This window comes from Lagenorhynchus albirostris, chromosome 9 (genome assembly GCF_949774975.1).
Source record: "Lagenorhynchus albirostris chromosome 9, mLagAlb1.1, whole genome shotgun sequence".
Lineage (NCBI taxonomy): Eukaryota > Metazoa > Chordata > Mammalia > Artiodactyla > Delphinidae > Lagenorhynchus > Lagenorhynchus albirostris.
The window spans coordinates 79,179,339-79,201,732 of record NC_083103.1 but is presented as its reverse complement, the minus strand read 5'-3'; the positions used below and the strand labels follow the sequence as shown (position 1 = coordinate 79,201,732).

The 22,394-nt window shown below is 37.0% G+C and overlaps 1 protein-coding gene across 2 annotated transcripts in view; it reads right to left on the bottom strand.

The window, feature by feature from the left end:
- Positions 1-22,394, bottom strand: part of DYNC2H1 (dynein cytoplasmic 2 heavy chain 1) — a 372,064-nt gene that overhangs the window by 64,835 nt on the left and 284,835 nt on the right. For both annotated transcript variants that reach the window (XM_060157926.1, XM_060157925.1), the window contains one exon: positions 18,630-18,746. In XM_060157926.1, the coding sequence (XP_060013909.1) occupies positions 18,630-18,746 (117 nt within the window). The remainder of the gene's footprint in view (positions 1-18,629; positions 18,747-22,394) is intronic.

Genomic DNA, 22,394 nt, shown 5'->3' with positions numbered 1-22,394 from the left:
TTCAAGTTCCTTGTAACAAGCTGTGACTGAAACCAATTTAACATTTTTTTCAGTTATAGGCACCATAAATTCCCCTTTTTTGGCCTTAGCCAGTTTGAACTGGGTTTTCCATCAGTTGCAATCCAAAGATTGTTAACTGATTAATTCAAGTTCAACAGACTCCTGTCTTAAGCATTCATAATCAGAGAAGTCAAAAGTTTGACATATCTGCATTAAATTATATCTCTTCAGAAGTGGATTTCTGATAAGCTTGTGGAAAGGAGATAGAAGAGAAAGGAAGAAAAAGGGTAAGAAAATAGAAGTATGAGTGTGGTGACTTCAAAGAGTTGAAAGAACTATAGAATTTCTCTGGCAGCCCATTTCCTAGGAGAGCTGGTTGCTTTATCAATTCTAGTTATTAGTGAACAAACAGAGCTTAGATTTCTAAACCAGGTAACAACTATTTCTTTTCATATCAAGTTATTCGGAAGATCAAAGGAAACCAAAGCAGTCATGTTTTAATGTTCATTTCATTTAGTTCAGTTACAGTGAAAGGAATATTACTTAATTGAGCAAGCAGAGCTCAACCAGGAAAGTGTGTGCTAATTACCCAATACATTGTTCAAATCTAAAGTGTTGAAAGGGGCTTCCCTGGTGGCGCAGTGGTTGAGAGTCCGCCTGCCGATGCAGGGGACACGGGTTCGTGCCCCAGTCTGGAAAGATCCCACATGCCGCGGAGCAGCTGGGCCCATGAGCCATGGCCGCTGAGTCTGCACATTTGGAGTCTGTGCTCCCCAACGGGAGAGTCCACAACAGTGAGAGGCCCGCGTACCGCAAAAAAAAAAAAAAAAAAAAGTTTTGAAGGAATGTTCGTTGCAGCTCTGTTTACAATAGCCAGGACATGGAAGCAACCTAAGTGTCCATCGACAGATGGATAAACAAGATGTGGCACATATACACAATGGAATATTACTCAGCCATAAAAAGAAACGAAATTGAGTTATTTGTAGTGAGGTAGATGGACTAGAGACTGTCATACAGCGTGAAGTAAGTCAAAAAGGGAAAAACAAATACCGTATGCTAACACATATATATGGAATCTAAAAGAGAAACCAACAAAACATCGTTCTGAAGAACCTAGGGGCAGGACAGGAATAAAGATGTAGACATAGAGAATGGACTTGAGGACATGGGGAGGGGGAAGGGTAAGCTGGGACGAAGTGAGAGAGTGGCATGGACTTATATATACTACCAAATGTAAAATATCTAGTGGGAAGCAGCCTCATAGCACAGGGAGATCAGCTCAGTGCTTTGTGACCACCTAGAGGGGTGGGATAGGGTGGGAGGGAGGGAGACGCAAGAGGGAGGAGATGTGGAGATGTATGTGTATGTATAGCTGATTCACTTTGTTGTAGGGCAGCGGTTGACATGCCACTGTAGAGCAATTGTGCTCCACTGGAGATGTTAAAAATAAATAAATAAATAAATATAATACTAAATTCTAAAAAAAAAAAAAAAGTGTTGAAGGGACTTCCCCCATGGCTTAGTGGATAAGAATCCACCTGCCAATGCGGGGGACACAGGTTCAATCCCTGGTCGGGGAAGATCCCACATACTGCGGAGCAATTAAGCCCATGTGCCACAACTACTGAGCCCACATGCCGCAACTACTGAAGCCCATGCACCTAGAGCCCATGTTCTCCAACAAGAGAAGCCACCACAAGGAGAAGCCCGCTCACCGCAATGAAGAGTAGCCCCCGCTTGCCACAACTAGAGAAAGCCCGCACGCAGAAACGAAGACCCGACGCAGCCAAAAATAAATAAAATTAAATCTTTAAAAAAAAAACGTGTTGAAGAACTGAAATAAAAGGCAAAATTGCTGGTGACTAGTATAGCAAGTAAAGTCAAGGCTGAAAGAGAGAAGGGGGGGTGGTTATTTTGAGTTGATGCACTGAAGCTGATATTGTAAGCTACTACATCTTTCTAAAAGAAAAATCGAGAGGAAGCTAGTGAGTGCTAATAGAATGGAGCTTTTGTTTAAAACAGAAATTACTAATTTTACATGCCTTGAGAATTTCATAGCTTTTATTTATAATACTGTGATATTAATAAACACCAAACCCAGTAGTTATCCCTAGGGAGAGAGGTACAGCATTGGCAGTCATCACTGTTAAGAGGACCTTTAGATCTGTCTGTATCTTTTGGGTCTCTGACAGAAAGCCATTATTTATATACATCTTGGATATGTAAAACAAAATGGCATTTTTTTTTAAAGAAAACTAGGGATTAATATAAAAATGGGATATTAACAAAACCATATATATTTCTAGGAAAGAACTTTAATAGGCTATCTGCTCCATAACTTGGCTAGAGGAATGATTCTGCTGCTCTGTGAAGCTATCAAGAAAAGAGGTAACTTAGTAGAATAATCTCAATTTAATAATCTCAATTTAAAAGACCTAACACAGATGATGATATTTAAGTGGAAAATGAATAACATTTTAGAGTATTACTGACTATGTGCCCGGCACACCATAAATTTCCATATGAAGTTATTTTGTTATATTTTAACAGTTTCAGCAATATAAAGAAAGGGAGAGAGAAGAGTGAATTACGAAGAATGATAAGAAATGTCATAGAATTTGAAAATTTATACCTGTTTAGAGGAAACAATAGGAAGACATTTTGTTCAAAATGGACCCACAATGAATAGTTTATCTTTTCTTTCATGCCATCCTAACAAATGAGGTACATTTTTTCATGACAATGGAATGCTTTTTTGGCATTCTTGTGTGTTCAGCTAACTCTTAGAAAGACAATAAGAAAGCACAAAATGCTTTTGTGTGTGTGTGTGCGCACATGTGTTGTTCTAAAGTTTGAGAAGTACTCAACTGTTCTAGTATAGTGAGCAAATTGGTTCATAACTTTAAGACTAAAAGGAACAGTCAGCATTTCAACAGTCAATGCACATATTCAGTGAGAATTTTTTTTTAATTCCAATACTGCATAATATTACTTAACAGAATAAGAAAGTCTACAAAGCATAATCACTTAAGAGAGATGTGTAACTTACAATTTTTCAAAATAAGAAACAGAGAATTTCAGCTTCTGTTTTTAGCAGAGCTAGATACTGCTGAAAACAACTGAATATGTTGAATAAAATATTAAAGCAACTTCTTAAATATACCCAAATACCTATGATCTGAGAAGAAAGTAAGAAATAATTATTGAAACAACTGAGTGTTGGATTTTCAGTCTGCATCTTTATTAATTTCATCCTGAATGTTAACATGAAGTATTCTGGATTAGAGACAGATTATTTATTACCTCACAGTAAATAATGTGTTGCTCCTACTCCTTTGCTCCAGGTTTTACCTTTGAGATGACCAGATGACAGCCAGATCAATTATCCTATGTAAGTAGCCAGATACTCCCTGGGCAAGGTATGCAAGGGATGGGAGAAGTGATTAGGGTGGGGGGAAGGGTAAACTGGGACAAAGTGAGAGAGTGGCATGGACATATATACACTACCAAACGTAAAATAGATAGCTAGTGGGAAGCAGCCGAATAGCACAGGGAGATCAGTTTGGTGATTTGTGACCACCAAGAGGGGTGGGATAGGGAGGTGGGGAGGGAGAGGCAAGAGGGAGGGGATATGTGGATATGAGTATATGTATAGCTGATTCTCTTTGTTATAAAGCAGAAACTAACACACCATTGTGAAGCAATTATACTCCAATAAAGATGTTAAAAAAAAAAAAAAAGAGGAAGAAGGCAGCTGTTGTCTTCCCCTCCAAAGAGGATGCTCTAGCAAATGTAATGGGCTTGAATTCTAACCAACCCTGTAGTATGTAAATAAAATCTCTCCAGGAGCCCATGATCTAGAGATGTTTCCAAGTTTGGGCTTTATTCTTCTGTCATGGAAATACCTAGGAAGACAATGCTCTAGTCTTTCCAGTGCCCTGGGGCTTAAAAGGAACTTCCGGCTATAATCTATGGTCCTCTCAGGGAGATAATAGAAGTTTTATTATCCTTTTTGATCAGAGCAATTAACTAGACAAATGGTTACAAAGCTAATTCTCATAGTGTGTGAAGAGTCACATAGGCTGGGGCTTTTTATGATAATACTGAGATATCCAGAAAGATTTTTATTTCTCCACACTAGGGTGAGAGAGTGGCAAACAAGCCACTGAAGTTCATTTGTGTTGGTGAACCTGAACTTTTGTATTCATATACATAGGCTTGGGAAACCAGGGATAATGTCTAATATCTGCTCAAGGTGAAGAGGTAAAAAGGATACCTCCAAAAAACCTGAAACCCCAAATGACTACACCTTCAGTAGAAGGGTGAAATAGAAATAAACTACCTTCCACCAATCACCTGTGCCCCAAGGACTACAGGAAAATGGCCTATATTAAAATTTGGTAATAACTGGAATGGGGAGTTTATGTGTAGGAATCTCTTGTCAAAAAATAATTGTCACAGGGCTTCCCTGGTGGCGCAGTGGGTGAGAGTCCGCCTGCCGATGCAGGGGACGCAGGTTCGTGCCCCGGTCTGGGAAGATCCCACATGCCGTGGAGTGGCTGGGCCTGTGAGCCATGGCCGCTGAGCCTGCGTGTCCGGAGCCTGTGCTCCACAGCAGGAGAGCCCACAGCAGTGAGAGGTCCACGTACCGCAAAAAAAAAAAAAAAAAAAAAAAAAAAATTGTCACAATCAGAACTTTAATGTTAGTTTGTATGTACTACCTTGAAATTCCAATAAATTTCAAGAAGATAATACTAGTGGTATCTCAAAGTATTTGAAAGGAGCATGATCCTTACCTTGACCCAAACCTAATCCTACAATCTAAATTGGATGGTAGAATCCATTTTCATTCTTGGAAACAAATAATTCCTATAGGAAAAATTACCAGAATAATTAGCAGCTCATGGTTTTTGAAAAATCAAAATACTATAAAAGTTAAGAAGATAACTATCAAGTTATCATATACAATGTGATGATAGAAATTTTTACATATTAAGATATGAGGGAAGTTATTCTGGCTTACACATGTTTTGACTTGAATTTTACACTAGCTAAAACAGCCTGCTTGTGGCCTATCAAACATACACTGTACATCCGCTGTAATTATTAAAGAAAAGGGTACAATGACCAAAAATAATGTCCATATTAAAAATAAAGATTAAATGTCTCCCTTCCTGGGATGCCAATGCTAGTACTCCTTCGATGATAAGACTCCCTTCCCAGGTGCCAGGGCCACAGACTCACTGTGTATGTACTGATCTGCTTCTTTTGAAACTTTGAAGGAATGTATTCCTGACTTGTTTGATGTTCTCTGTTCTGACAAGATATAAAACTGTGCTGAAAACCATGCTTCTCTGGAGCAGTTGATCAGTTATCTGAGAGACTGCCCTCTAGGCTACAGTCCTCAGTCTGGCGCAAATAAAACTCTTTTCTATTCCTATTACAGATTGTTTATTGATTATTTCCATGGACAAATGTAAAGAAGAATCAAATCCACAAAGGTCTCAGATAACTAAATAATCATACACAGAACATAAAACAATTATGTTAAATGTTTCTAGAGATAATAGAAAACCTTAAACAATAAGCAGATTTGGAAAATAATTTAAGAAAAGTTTTAAAAATGAAAAAAATATAAAACTTTAAAGCTAGAAAAAATTTAACTGAAAAGAAAATGAATGAACTGGAAGACGGATCCGTAGAATTTATTCAGGATGCATCACACAGAAAAAAAGAAATGGGAAGTATTAGAAATAACTTAAAACAAATGATGAATAGAGAAAAACGGTCTAATATAATATCTAATCAGTGTTCTAGAAGAATAGTAAAGCAGAGTTAATACTTAAATAACTGAGACCTTGTCCGTACTGATGTACAACAGCAACCAAAATTCAAAAACCCCATTAATTCTTAAGCAAGATTTAAAAAATGAATGAATTATAGACAGAAAGAAAACAAATCCACACTGAATCCCATTAGAGTAAAACTGCAGCAAACCAAGGCAAAATAATTTTAAAAGCAGTAAAAAAGAAGGAACAAAAATTAACTCCTTAACTGGTAACAATAGAAACCAGAAAAGAGTGGAATTATATCTCACTATACCTATTAATAACTATTAGTATAAAAAAGTATACATTTTAAAACAAATAAATTAAAGCCATACTCAGATAAATAAAAACTCAAAGAGTTTACCACTAAAGGAATATTTTTGGACTCCAGGCAGAAGGGATGTTAAACCAAATGAAAATGCCTGATATGCAGGAAGGAATAAAAGACAATGAAAGTGATAAATGTGGGGCAAATCCAAACAAACAATGACGACAAAGAAGACTGAAATATACAACAATAACTGAATATAAAGTTAAAGTTGGGGGACCTTCAAAATGGCAGAGGAGTAAGACATGGAGATCACCTTCCTCCCCACAAATACATCAAAAGTATACCTACATGTGGAACAACTCCTGCAGAACACCTACTGAACAAGGGCAGAAGACCTCAGACTTCGAAAAGGCAAGAAACTCCCCAAATACCTGGGTAGGGCAAAAGAAAAAAGAGAAAACAGAGACAAAAGAATAGGGGCGGCACCTGCACCTCTGGGAGGGAGCTGTGAAGGAGGAAAGGTTTCCACATACTAGGAAGCCCCTTTGCGGGCAGACTGCGGGTGGCAGAGGGGGGAAGCTTTGGAGGCATGGAGGAGAGCTCAGCAACAGGGGTGTGGAGGGCAAAGTGGGGAGATTCCCGCACAGAGGATCAGTGCCGACCGGCACTCACCAGCCTGAGAGGCTTGTCTGCTCACCTGCCAGGGTGGGTGAGGGCTGGGAGCTGAGGCTCGGGCTTCTGAAGTCAGATCCCAGGGAGAGGACTGGGGTTGGCTGTGTGAACACAGCCTGAAGAGGGCTAGTGTGGCACAGCTAGCCAGGAGGGAGTCTGGGGAAAAGTCTGGAACTGCCTAAGAGGCAAGAGAACATTGCTTCGGGGTGTGTGAGGAGAGGGGATTCAGAGCACCACCTAAATGAGCTCGAGAGATGGGCACCAGTCAGCACGGGCACCAGAGATGGGCATGAAATGTTAAGGCTGCTGCTGCAGCCACCAAGAAGCCTGTGTGCAAGCACAGGTCACTATCCACACCTCCCCTCGTGGGAGTCTGTGAAGCCCGCCACTGCCAGGGTCCCGTGATCCACGGACAACTTCCACAGGAGAACGCACGGCACGCCTCAGGCTGGTGCAATGTTATGTCAGCCTCTGCTGCCACAGGCTTGCCCCGCATCCGCACCCCTCGCTCCCCCTGGCCTGAGTGAGCCAGAGCCCCCTAGTCAGATGCTCCTTATCCTGTCTGGGAAGGGAAAAGACGTCCTCAGGCAACCTACACGCAGAGGCGGGGCCAAATCCAAAGCTGAACCCCAGGAGCTGTGCGAACAAAGAAGAGGAAGGGAAATTCCTCCCAGCAGCCTCAGAAGCATTGGATTAAATCTCCACAATCAACTTAATGTACCCTGCATCTGTGGAATACTTGAATAAACAACAAATCACCCCAAAATTGAGGCAGTGGTTGGGAGCAACTGTAGACTTAGGATTTGCTTTCTGCATCTAATTTCTTTCTGGTTTTATGTTTATCTTAGTTTAGTATCTAGAGCTTATTATCATTGGTAGACTTGTTTATTGATTTGGTTACTCTCTTCCTTTTTTTTATACACATATATAATTTTTTCCTTTTTCTCTTACTGTGAGGGTGTATGTGTATGCTCCCTTCTGTGATTTTGTCTGTATTGCTTTGCTTTTACCAATTGTCCTACTGTTCTTTCTGTTATTTATTTTTTTTCTTAGTATAGACTTTAGTGTTTGTTATCGTTGGTGGATTTTTCTGTTTGGTTGCTCTCTCTTCTTTCTTTCTTTTTTAAATTACTTCTTTATTTTTAATAATATATTTTTAATTTTAATAACTTTATTTATTTTATTTTATATTTTCTTTCTTTCTTTCTTTTATTTTTCCCCCTTTTCTTCTGAGCCGTGTGGCAGAGAGGGTCTTGGTGCTCCAGCTGGGTGTCAGGCCTGAGCCTCTGAGTTGGGAGACCCAAGTGAAGGACACTGGTTCACAAGAGACCTCCCAGCTCAACATGATATCAAATGGCGAAAGCTGTCCCAGAGATCTCCATCTCAACGCTAAGACCCAGCTCCACTCAACGACCAGCAAGCTACAGTGCTGGACGCCGTATGCCAAACAACTACCAAGACAGGAACACAACCCCACCCATTAGCACAGAGGCTGGCTAAAATCATAATAAGTTCACAGATACCCCAAAACACACAAACAGATGCAGCACTGTCCACCAGAAACACAAGATCCAGGCCCAACCACTAGAACACAGGCACCAATCCCCTCCACCAAGAAGCCTACACAACACACTGAACCAACCTTACCCACTGGAGGCAGACACCAAAAACAACAGGAACTACGAACCTGCAGCCTGCGAAAAAGAGACGCCAAACACAGTAAGTTAAGCAAAATGAGAAGACAGAGAAACACACAGCAGATGAAGGAGCAAGGCAAGAACCCACCAGACCAAACAAATGAAGAGGAAATAGGCAGTCTACCTGAAAAAGAATTCAGAGTAATGATAGTAAAGATGATCCAAAATCTTGGAAATAGAATGGAGAATATACAAGAAACGTTTCACGAGGACCTAGAGGAAATAAAGAGCAAACAAACAATGATGAACAACACAATAAATGAAATTAAAAATTCCCTAGAAGGACTCAATAGAGGAATAAATGAGGCAGAAGAACAGACAAGTGACCTGGATGATAAAATAGTGGAAATAACTACCACAGAACAGAATAAAGAGAAAAGAATGAAAACAATAGTGAACAGTCACAGAGACCTCTGGGACAACATTAAACGCACCAACATTCCAAATATAGGGGTCCCAGAAGAAGTAGAGAAAAAAAAAGGGACTGAGAAAATATTTGAAGAGACTATAGTTGAAAACTACCCTAACATGGAAAGGACAGAATAAAGTCCAGGAAGCGCAGAGAGTCCCATACAGGATAAATCCAAGGAGAAACATGCCAAGACATATACTAATCAAACTATCAAAAGTTAAATACAAAGAAAAAATATTAAAAGCAGCAAGAGAAAAGCAACAAATAATATACAAGGGAATCCCCATAAGGTTAACAGCTGATCTTTCAGCATAAACTCTGCAAGCCAGAAGGGAGTGGCAGGACATATTTAAAATGATGAAAGGGAAAAACCTACAACCAAGATTGCTGTACCCAGCAAGGATCTCATTCAGATTCGATGGAGAAATGAAAACCTTTACAGACAAGTGAAAGCCAAGAGAATTCAGCACCACCAAACCATCTTTACAACAAATGATAAAGGAACTTCTCTAGGCAGGAAACACAAGACAAGGAAAAGACCTACAATAACAAACCCAAAACAATTAGGAACATGGTAATAGGAACATACATATCAATAACTACCTTAAATATGAATGGATTAAATGCTGCAACCAAAAGATAGACTGGCTGAATCGATACATAAACACCTATATATATGCTGTCTACAAGAGACTCACTTCAGACCTAGGGACATATACAGACTGAAAGTGCAGGGATGGAAAAAGATATTCCATGCAAATGGAAATCAAAAGAAAGCTGGAGTAGCAGTTCTCACATCAGACAAAACAGACTTTAAAATAAAGACTATTACAAGATACAAAGCACATTACATAATAATCAAGGGATCAATCAAAGAAGAAGAAATAAAAATTGTAACTATTTATGCACCCAATAGAGGAGCACCTCAATACATAAGGCAAATGCTCACAGTCATAAAAGGGGAAATGGACAGTAACACACCATAGTAGGGGACTTTAACTCCCCACTTTCCCCAATGGACAGATCATCCAAAATGAAAATAAATAAGGAAACACAAGTTTTAAATGACACATTAAACAAGATGGCCTTAATTGATATTTATAGGACATTTTATCCAAAAACAACTGAGTACCCTTTCTTCTCAAGTGCTCATGTAACATTCTCCAGGACAGATCATATCATGGGTCACAAATCAAGCCTTGGTAAATTTAAGAAAATTGAAATGGTATCAAATATCATTTCTGACCAGAAAGCTGTGAGACTAGATATCAAATACAGGAAAAATGTGTAAAAACTACAAACACATGGAGGCTAAACAATGCACTACTTAATAAACAAGAGATCACTGAAGAAATCAAAGAGGAAATCAAAAAATACCTCGAAACAAATGACAATGAGAACACAATGACCTGAAACATATGGAATGGATTAAAAGCAGTTCTAAGAGGGAAGTTTATAGCAATACAATCCTACCTCAAGAAACAAGAGACACCTCAAATAAACAACCTAACCTTACACCTAAAGTAACTAGAGAAAGAAAAACAAAAAAAAAACCAAAGTTAGCAGAAGGAAAGAAATCATAAAGATCAGGTCAGAAATAAATGAAAAAGAAATGAAGGAAACATACCAAAGATCAATAAAACTAAAAGCTGGTTCTTTGAGAGTATAAACAAAATTGAAAAACAATTAGCCAGCCTCATCAAAAAAAAAGGGAGAAGACTCAAATCAATAGAATTAGAAATGAAAAAGGAGACGTAACAACTGACACTGCAGAAATACAAAGGGTCATGAGAGATTACTACAAGCAACTATAAGCCAATAAACTGGACAACCTGGAAGAAATAACAAATTCTTAGAAAAGCACATGTTTCTGAGACTGAACCAGGAAGAAACAGAAAATATGAACAGACCAATCACAAGCACTGAAATTGAAACTGTGATTAAAAATCTTCCAACAAACAAAAGCCCAGGACCAGATGGATTCACAGGCAAATTCTATCAAACATTTAGAGAACAGCTAACACCTAACCTTCTCAAACTCTTCCAAGATACAGCAGATGCAGGAACACTCCCAAACTCATTCTATGAGGTCACCATTACCCTGATACCAAACCCAGACAAAGATGTCACAAAAAAAGAAAACTACAGGCCAATATCACTGGTGAATGTAGATGCAAAAATCCTCAACAAAATACAAGCAAACAGAATCCAGCAGCACCTTAAAAGGATCATACACCATGATCAAGTGGGGTTTATCCCAGGAATGCAATGATTCTTTAGTATACACAAATCAATCAATGTAATACACCATATTAACAAATTGAAGAATAAAAACCATATAATCATCTCAATAGAAGCAGAAAAAGCTTTCGACAAAATTCAACACCCATTTATGATAAAAACCCTCCAAATATATGCATAGAGGGAACTTACCTCAACATAATAAAGGCCATATGTAACAAACCCACAGCACACATCGTTCTCAATGGTGAAAAACTGAAACCACTTCCACTAAGATCAGGAAAGGATAAAGTTACCCATTCTCACCATTATTATTCAACATAGTTTTGGAAGTTTTAGCCACAGCAATCAGAGAAGAAAAAGAAATAAAAGGAATCCAAATCAGAAAAGAAGAAGTAAAACTCTCACTGTTTGCAGATGACATGATACTATATACAGAGAATCCGATAGATGCTACTGGAAAACTAGTAAAGCTAATCAATGAATTTGGTTAAGTAGCAGGATACAAAATTAATGCACAGAAATCTCTTGCATTCCTATACACTAATGATGAAAAATCTGAAAGTGAAATCAAGAAAACACTCCCATTTACCACTGCAACAAAAAGAATGAAATATCTAGGAATAAACATACCTAAGGAGACATAAGACCAGTATGTGGAAAGTGTAAGACACTGATGAAAGAAATTAAAGATGATACGAACAGATGGAGAGAAATACCATGTTCTTGGATTGGAAGAATCAACATTGCGAAAATGACTAGACTCCCCAAAGCAATCTATAGATTCAATGCAATCCCTATCAAACTACCAATGGCATTTTTCACAGAACTAGAACAAAAAATTTCACAATTTGTATGGAAACACAAGAGACCCTGAAAAGCCAAAGCAATCTTGAGAAAGAAAAATGGAGCTGGAGGTATCAGACTCCCTGACTTCAGACTATACTACAAAGCTACAGTAATCAAGACAGTATGGTACTGGCACAAAAACAGAAATATAGATCAATGGAACAGGATAGAAAGTCCAGAGATAAACCCACACACATACGGTCACCTTATTTTTGTTAAGGGAGGCAAGAATATACAATGGAGAAAAGACAGCCTCTTCAATAAGTGCTGCTGGGAAAACTGGACAGCTATATGTAAAAGAATGAAATTAGAACACTCCATAACACCATACACAAAAATAAATTCAAAGTGGATTACAGACCCACATGTAAAGACAGACACTATAAAACTCTTAGAGCAAAAGATAAGCAGAACACTCTATGACATAAATCACAGCAAGGTCCTTTTTGACCCATCTCCTAGTGAAATGGAAATATAAACAAAAATAAATAAATGGGACCAAATGAGACTTAAAAGCATTTGTATAGCAAAGGAAAACATAAACAAGACGAAAAGACAACCATTAGAATGGGAGAAAACATCTGCAAACGACGCAACTGACAAAAGATTAACCTCCAAAATATACAAGCGGCTCATGCAGCTCAGTATGAAAAAAACAAACAACCCAATCCAAAAATGGGCAGGGTACATAATAGACATTTCTCCAAAGAAGATATACAGATTGCCAACAAACACATGAAAGGATGCTCAGCATCACTAATCGTTAGAGAAATGCAAATCAAAACTACAACGAGGTATCACTTCATACCAGTCAGAATGGCCATCAACAAAAAATCTAGAAACAACAAATGCTGGATAGGGTGTGTAGAAAATGAAACCCTCTTGCACTGTTGGTGAGAATGTAAATTGTTACAGCCACTATGGAGAACAGTATGGAGGTTCCTTAAAAAACTAAAAAGAGAACTACTATATGACCCAGCAATTGCACTACTGGGCATATACCCTGAGAAAACCATAATTCAAAAACAGTCATGTACCACAATGTTCATTGCAGCTTTATTTACAATAGCCAGGACATGGAAGCAACCTAAGTGTCCATCGACAGATGAATGGATAAAGAACGTGTGGCACATATATACAATGGAATATTACTCAGCCATAAAAAGAAATGAAATTGAGTTATTTGTAGAGAGGTGGATGGACAGATTGAAGTAAGTCAGAAAGAGAAAAACAAATCCCATATTCTAACACATATATATGGAATCCAAAAAAAAAAAAAAGGTTCTGAAGAACCCTGGGGCAGGACAGGAATAAAGATACATGTAGAGAATGGACTTGTGGACACGGGAAGGGGGAAGGGTAAGCAGGGACAGAGTGAGAGAGTGGCATGGACATATACACACTACCAAATGTAAAACAGATAGCTCGTGGGAAGCAGCCACATAGCACAGGGAGGTCAGCTCAGTGTTTTGTGTCCACCTAGAGGGGTGGGATAAGGCAGGTGGGAGGGAGATTCAAGAGGGAGGAGATATGGGGATATCTGTATATGTATAGCTGATTCACTTTGTTATACAGCAGAAACTAACATACCATTTTAAAGCAATTATACTCCAATAAAGATGTTGAAAAATTAAAAAAAATAAATAAAAATATCATTAAAAAATGTTGAAGTTGGGTATAACGTCTTAAGCTTGAATTATCTGCCAGGTAGGCAAATATATTGTTTAACTTGCGTTATCTATGTATGTACAATAAAATATCTAGGATACCACTAAAAAGTAGAAAAGATATATAATCTGTAAACTAAGAGAGCAATATATTAGAGAAAATAGTCCAAAAGAAGACAAGAAGTAAAAAAAAAGTAGAAAAAATACAAAACATAACATATAATAATATAGTAAACCAGATTAATGTAAATAGACTAAATGTTCCAACTAAAGAGCAAACAAAATCCAGCTATAGGCTCTTTATAAGATACACCCATAAAAATTGATTTAAATGTTGAAAGTATGAAATAGGATATATCTAACAAATATAACTAAACAAAAGCTGATACAGATTTATTAATACCAGAAAAATAGGAGCAACATTATAAGAGTTAAAGGGAATTACTATGATAAGTGGTTCAATATATCAAGAAGATTGGCATTCTGAACTTGTATAATTCAAAAATTGATAGAGAAAAACTATTATATATTATGATTTGTGAATGAAACATTTAAAAAACTTGATCTAAAGAATATAATTTGAGAATAGCAGTCAACAGAGCAGAATACACATTCTTTTCAAACATAATATGAAACTAATCAATTTTAATGATATTTAAATTTTTAGTTCAAAAACATAAGAAAGTACTAGTCCTATTAATTGTTTATCCTGGCACTCTAGATTTAAATTTCATTTAATTCTATTTCAATGCATTCTTTTGAAATTAAGGTATTCTGAATTTACAAGTGTAATTTAACAGATATACAAATCTACTTATGAACCTGAAGAAAGAAATAATAAAAATAGTTACTGGGTCAACCAGTTCAATTCTTGCTCAGAAAAAAATCTGTCACCTATTTTTTGCTCAACAAATTCTATCAGCCTAAAAGAGACAGTTTTACATGTACCTTTTATCATATGGGAATTAATGGAAGTTCTCAAGTTATATGAAGGAGATGTAAATTGGTTAGAATGTCAGTAATTCTCATCAGTTGTTATCACCATCAACCAGATATTAAAAACTGCTTGGTGAGCTGGTATATAATAAAAATTTTAAAGCATGAACTGACCTTTTGAATGTATACGTGCAGAATATTAAATGACATTAGATTTTTCATGTGTTATACTTTTTAGCATTTTGCTTTTTAAATTATTGTTTTACAAAGTACTAAGTTTTCCAGTGGAAATCCCAAGAAAAATGTCACAAAATATGAGATGTTACTAAATTATGCATCTAAACTATTTAAAAGATGATATAATAACATATGAATTAACAGTTAATAAAAAATAATGTTAAAAGTTATAATTACACATTTGTATATATATTTCCCTGAAAAAGATATAATCACTAATACAGTCACTAAAAATTTTGACAATTTAACCTTCAAGCATGAAAGGTTAAATTAATAAAATATCTTGAATGTGGCAACGTCATCAATACTACTAGGGCTTGTTATACTAAACTTTAAAAATCTACAAATCTTTAAAGAAATAAAGATACAAAAGACTTAATCCATAAAGAGTTTATGTTTGACAAATAGTGTTCCATCTATTTTTTTATTAGATCCATATCATCCTTTGAAGACTGGTTTTACTTTTGAAATATCTTTGACTCTTCTCTTACTTTATATTCACATTGTCACCATATTCAATAAGGTTCCCACGATTTTGCTCTTAGAACATTGTAACTTCCTCTAAATTGGTTTTCAGGCCTCTAGTATCCACTGCTTACACCATCATCAGTTTTGCCTTTATAAAACACAGATCTTTACATATCACCTTCCCACCTTCTTATTAGCATTGCATCCCCACTGCCTACAGGATAAATTATAATCACTCCTCATGACATTAAACCTTTCCAACCTGGTCCTACTAAATTTTTTTGCTCTTATGTCTAGCCATTCTATTCAAAGCATTCTTTACTCCAGTCAGGTTAGAATAACAAACATGGCAGACTTTTCTCTCTCTCTGAAATATCATACACTCTTTTTTAACTAGAGAATTTCTTGCTCATCATGTAACCTCTTTTTTTAATCTAAAGCATTTTAAAAAATATTTTATTTATTTATATTTTTGGCTGAGTTGGGTCTCCGTTGTGGCATGTGGGATCTTCATCACAGCATGTGGCATCTTTTTGTTGTGGCGCGCAGGCTCTTCGTTGTGGCATGTGGGCTTCTCTCTAGTTGTGGCATGCAGGTTTTCTCTCTCTAGTTGTGGCATGCGAGCTCCAGAGTACGTGGGCTCTGTAGTGTGTGGCACGCGAGCTCTCTAGTTGAGGTGCACGGATTTAGCTTCCCTGCCGCATGTGGCATCTTAGTTCCCCGACCAGGGATCAAACCTGCATCCCCTGCATTGGAAGGTGGAGTTTTTACCACCAGCCCACCAGGGAAGTCCCTCTAAAGAATTTCTTACTCATAATGTAACCTCCTCTGACTTCCTCTTAGCAAAATTTAACACTCCCTCATTTTGGTTCCCAAAGACCACTGTAATACCTATATTTTTGTGTATTGTTATCATCTCTTAATAAATCAGCATCTAGCACAGTGCCAAGCATATAGCAGACACATCAATAGATATTTGATGAATGAAGTAAATGAACAAATGAATGCAGAGAAAAGATTATTACTCCTTTTTTACAAAAGAAAAAATTTTTAAAAAGTTCAGAAGTGATAAAAATAATTATGGAAAAATTCTAAAACAGAAATGTGACATTAGTTTATTTGAAATATTTATATGCATAAATTTTAAAGCTACCCCAAAATAAGAGAATTCTTATTCCTAAGCACCATATATTAACTTGCTTAGTTTAAAATATAACTTTTATGGTTATGTGATTTATAAGTTTGTACTATAGAAACATGAAGAGGGAAATGAGTAACAGCTGAGAGGCTTCTGAAAGATGTTGGCACTTTGCCCATTACTGGTTTAGCATAGCTAGGAGATTCTGGAAGAAAGAAATTGCATTTGGAAAGTCCTCACAGATGGAATCACTGAGAGCTACCTTACTATGGAAGAGGCTTACAAGTCAGGTTGGATATGGAGCCATGGTGTGAAAAATGATTTTCTTTAGGAAAATTAATGTGATGATGATCTGAAATATGACTTGGAGGAAGTATATATTATAAGGAGAGTCAAATTTGGTGTTTTCTGCAATAATCCATATGAGAAAGAAGTCTACATTATGGAAATAGCTTCAGGAAGGAAATGGGAGAGATAAAGAACAAAACATTACAACAGGATGAAGTGCAAGATATTTGACAGATTAATTTGACTACTATGAATATAATATAATGATAACCTTTTAATGAATCTATATCTATCTTACAAATAAAAGTTAAAATGAAGTTTAAAAAGTTATGTTTGTTTCTGGTCAAAATGGCAAACTACCTCCCACTTCTGAATCCTGTCTTTGACAAAACAAGAGGATACTGAACCCAGAAGATGGCACCAAAAGAATGGGAAACATCTGGGAGACAGAAAGGTTTGGGTACTTGTAAGTGGAGAATATGGTAACCTACAGCTGAGGGCTGGATGCCATGGCTGGAGCCAGGCTAGGAGAGCTCCTGGTTGCAAACTTATCTTTTCATATTGCCCTGGATGGAACATTGTCCACTATGTCAACATTTTAGGACTGAAAAATAGCAGTATCAAGCACCTGCCATAGACAGCAGAGTACTTGATATTTCACAGCATGCAGCCCAGCTAATGTGGGGATCAAACTGAAACAGGTATAGCTGGGAAGGCTGGCTTTTGGAATTGCAGGGTCTCAGAGTATCAAACGAATAGATGCAAAACAAAACATAACAAAATCCACACCTGTATTTATTATGGTGAAATTTAGGGAGATCAGAGACAAAATATTCTACAGGAAAAAACCAAATGAGTTACAGAGAAATAAGAAGCAGATTAACAGCAACTTTCCTCAATAAATTTGTGTAAACTGGGTTATTAATTTAAAGATATGCAAAGGTTAGTTTAAGAAAAAAGAAGGTAAAGAATAACAACTTCAATATGAATTGACATGAAGAATGGAAATCAGGCCATGATTTCATAAAAAGGGATCTGTACAATTTGATTACTTATATGACCAGGCATAAGGGGGAGAGCACGGGTTTGGGATGCTAAGGGATGTAGTATTTCTTTTCATTCTCTAATTTTTCCTCAAGCTACCTATATAAAGCTTTATCAATCTGATGGTCTAAATAAAGTGGCAATTCCAGTTACTTGAGATCATTGTTTATTCAGATTCCTGACAATCACCAATTGTTGACACTAAGTCAGAATAACTCGAAATTACAATACTATAAGGTTTGAGGATTTTGAATTTTTAGAGAGTTTTAACCTTTTTCATAGGTTCTTAAATAAGCCTAATTTGACTTCCCTTACTGAAGAAGGCTATGTGATATATAAGCATTTTTATAGTATTACTAAACATATGAATTGTAAAATTATATTTTTTTAATTCCAGAAAGTAAGTTCTTATTCAATTAGAATAGTAATCATAATACTGTAATGGTTTTGCCTAGTGAGCAAGCAACCATCTATAATCTGTAACTACTTTACAATATAGAAACAAGTCAACTCCAGTTGATGAATTGCTTTTCCTTAGCACTTGGATTCCTTTGAAAAATTTCACCTTTAACAGCAGTCACTGACTTTACAGAAAGAGGCGAGAGAAGACAAGGAGTGAGCAAAATATGTATCAGACATAGAGGACGTCATAGTACATTACCAGGATAAGACAAATTACACGGTAACACTGCTTCTTGGGCTGATCTTCTATTACTTTTATTTCCTCCATCTTTTTCCAGGATACTGTATACATTGAGGGCAGATCCATGCAAAAATTTACCAACATATTTACCAACATGGACAATTTGGGGATAAAACTGGAAAAAAAGGATAGGGAGAAAAAAGGGAAAACAAAGGAAGAATATTCCACTACTAACCTGGTTTAATTTCTTCCAGAGATTGAGGACAGGAGAAAGTTCATTAGACCAGATTTCTCTATCAAATTTGCTACCAGCTGTTACTGATCTGCCCAAGATCCTCAACTGTGAAATAACCTGAATGAAGAAAATAATAAGTAGCAATAAATGAACATAACTTCATTCAGAGGGAAAGCATAGATACAAAAATAGCCATATTTACTTATAAAGACTGAATATATATATTATAAACAAGTTTTAATCCCATTTTCCCTGTTCAACTGGATTAATATTTTATTGATTTATTTCAGCAGTTAAAAGGCAAAAGAACTTAAATGGTGAGAGAAACCACTATAAAAGTTACATATTATAATGGCTCTTCATTTGAAAAGCTACTTCTTTAGCCAGAAAGCTCTAATTATCCATTATTAATAACCTCTCTATTTGCTCATTTCTGAAATCAAAAATATTTTTGTTTGAATAATTTAAATTGCATAATTTCAAAATGCTAATAAATTAAAGATAGGTTTTTTGAAAAGATGAAATGAGTGGAAAGATAGTAAATAGCATAGCAAACTATAAAATAGTAAAACGATTTAAAGTAATTATTGGCTGGTAAAAATTACAATAAATCTAAGTTTTAAGGTTCTATATCAATTTTAAGTTATTTCAGTGTTTTTTCTAGACATGAGACTCAAATGAAGGAGGTATAGATCAATTAATTAAAATAAGGCAAAGTAAATTCTTCTTTCCTACTTAGGGCTTTCATTTTTGTAACATTTTTATCAGCTTCTCTATCATCATTCTCATCAAAATTAATTCACTCACGTTTTTTTTTCTAAAATAGTGTTTAATGGCTTCAATTTCAATAATACCAATCAGTCTTCTTAATCATTTGCTAAGAATGATCCAGAATATTACTGAGTATTCTATATATGGTATTATAGATATTGGGGGAGATGTATAAAAATCAGTGAGGTATGTACTGATGGTTCTTCATAAATATTTCAACTAAATATTAAAATTGTGCTATATCATTGCTTATCTGACATAAACAAAATAAATCCCCAAATCAAGACAATATGTTTTCCTAAGCTAGTATTTTAAACATCAACATTTTCAGTGTGTCAACTACTTTTTTTGTTTTACTTTTTGAGAGATGTAAATTGTTTTTCCTTTTTAAGAGATAGGGCTGTATTTAATATTTTGGGGGTTCTTACATTATTAAAGTTCAAATAAAATAAGGGCCATAAATATTTCAAAATAAATGCACTACATAATTGTTAAACATACAGAATCCTGCTGTTAAACTCAAGTTACTTCTAGAGCTTTTGATTGATTCTCTAATCTAGAAAAAATTGTGGTGATTCAGTGTTTCATTTTCTTTGTTTTTCTGATAAATTATTTCCATTTGCTCTAGCTGAACCCTACAACAGCACCTAATTTATCAGCTGTGCTAGACCACAAAACATCACTAGTTTGTAGTCAGAAGAAGTGCTATTTTGCTCTGGTAACACTGGCTATCTCTTATTTGTGTCTTAAATTTGTCAAAAATGACAGAGAACAAATAAGAATGCAAAGAGATACCTAAAGGAAAAAAGGTTCAAATATTTTTTTACATATGATGTTAAAAACTATTTTAAAAAGAAAATGTTTAACAACCCAAAAAAGTTTGTTTTCTTCCCAGAAAAATAACATGCGAGGCTTGCTTTTCATAATAACATTATCATAATACATTATAAACTTTAATGAACGGAGAGTAATGAAAAGGGAGTTCAAATGCATAATAAAAATATTTTATAATGAGGATCGGGCTATAACTTGTAACAGCGGACCATCTTTTCTTTTTACAAAATCTGACATACTCATCTTTTTGCAAAGCACAGATGATAAAATGTCCATTATACATGTTTTAAACCAATTAAAAATACTTTTTTTAATGACATTCCTTTAAAATGGTGTCAAAGGGGATGAAATTTCCCAACAAAAACATACATCACTTCTTCCATGTTCTAAGCATACTGAACAGCTTGCATTATGCCACTGGCATGCTTTGCAGCATCTCTGAGGTTGGAGGGGAGCTGCAGAATATGCTGTCACCCCTATTCCAACCGTTCACATTCCAAAGAACAATGAGAGACATTTCAGGAATACCTATGATTCTCCTGAACAATTGGTGTGATTTTATTGTAGTATACTACATCTCATATACAATTGTATTTTCCTTTTCTTTTGGAAGTTATAAAGCACACAGAAGAATTTCTGATCTAACAATAACAACTTTATAGAACCTTAGAGCATGAGCTTTGTTGTTTGTCTTGTCTTCTTTTAGCATAAATTATTTCCCTAGTTTTATTTTCTTTTCATTTCCTAATTTTCTCTTTGATTTCCTAAACTATTGATTTTACACTAATAGATCGTCTGTATTTTTGTAAGTCACATCCAGTATAATCCTTCTAGGAATGAGAAAGAATATAGATTTTAAAAATGAACACTCATTCTCAACTTACAGATGAGAAATTGGAGTGTCCAAGAAGTTAAGTAAATTACATGTTTGAGAGGAGACCTATAAGATGGAGGAGGAGTAAGACACGGAGATCACCTTCCTCTCCACAAATACATCTACATGTGAAACAACTCCTACAGAACACCTACTGAATGCTGGCAGAAGACCTCAGACTTCCCAGAAGGCAAGAAACTCCCCACATACCTGGGTAGGGCAAGAGAAAAAAGAATAAACAGAGACAAAAGAATAGGGACGGAACGTGCACCAGTGGGAGGGAAGGAGGAAAGGTTTCCACACACTAGGAAGCCCCTTCACGGGCAGAGACGGCATGTGGCGGGGGGGACGCTTCGGAGCCATGGAGGAGAGCACAGCAACAGGGGTGCAGAGGGCAAAGCGGAGAGATTCCTGCACAGAGGATCGGTGCTGACCAGCATTCACCAGCCTGAGAGGATTGTCTGCTCACCTGCCAGGGCGGGTGGCGGCTGGGAGCTGAGGCTCCGGCTTTGGAGGTCAGATACCAGAGAGAGGACTGGGGTTGGCTGCATGAACACAGCCTGAAGGGGGCTAATGCACCACAGAAAGCCAGAAGGGAGTCCGGGGAAAAGTCTGGACCTGCCTAGGAGGCAAGAGACCACTATTTCAGGGTGCGCAAGGAGAGGGGATTCAGAACACCACCTAAATGAGCTACAGAGATGGGCGCGAACCATGGCTATCAGTGCAGACACCAGAGACGGCATGAAACGCTAAGGCTGCTGCTGCAGCTGCCAAAAAGCCTGTGTACAAGCACAGGTCACTATCCACACCTCCCCTCCAGGGAGTCTTTGCAGCCCGCCACTGCCAGGGTCCCCTGATCCAGGGACAACTTCCCCGGGAGAACACACGGCGTGCCTCAGGCTGTTGCAAGGTTATGCCAGCCTCTGCCACTGCAGGCTTACCCCGCATTCCATACCCCTCCCTCCCCACAGCGTGAATGAGCCAGAGCCCCCTAATCGGCTGCTCCTTTAACCCCGTCCTGTCTGTGCTGGGAACAGATACCCTCAGGTGACCTACATGCAGAGGCGGGGCCAAAGCTGAACCCCAGGAGCTGTATGAACAAGGAAGACAAAGGGAAATTTCTCCCAGCAGCCTCAGGAGCAGTGGATTAAATATCCACAATCAACTTGATGTACCCTGCATCTGTGTAATACCTGAATAGAAAAGGAACCATCCCAAAACTGAGGCAGTGGACTTTGGGAACAACTGTAGACTTGGGGTTTCCTTTCTGCATCTAATTTGTTTCT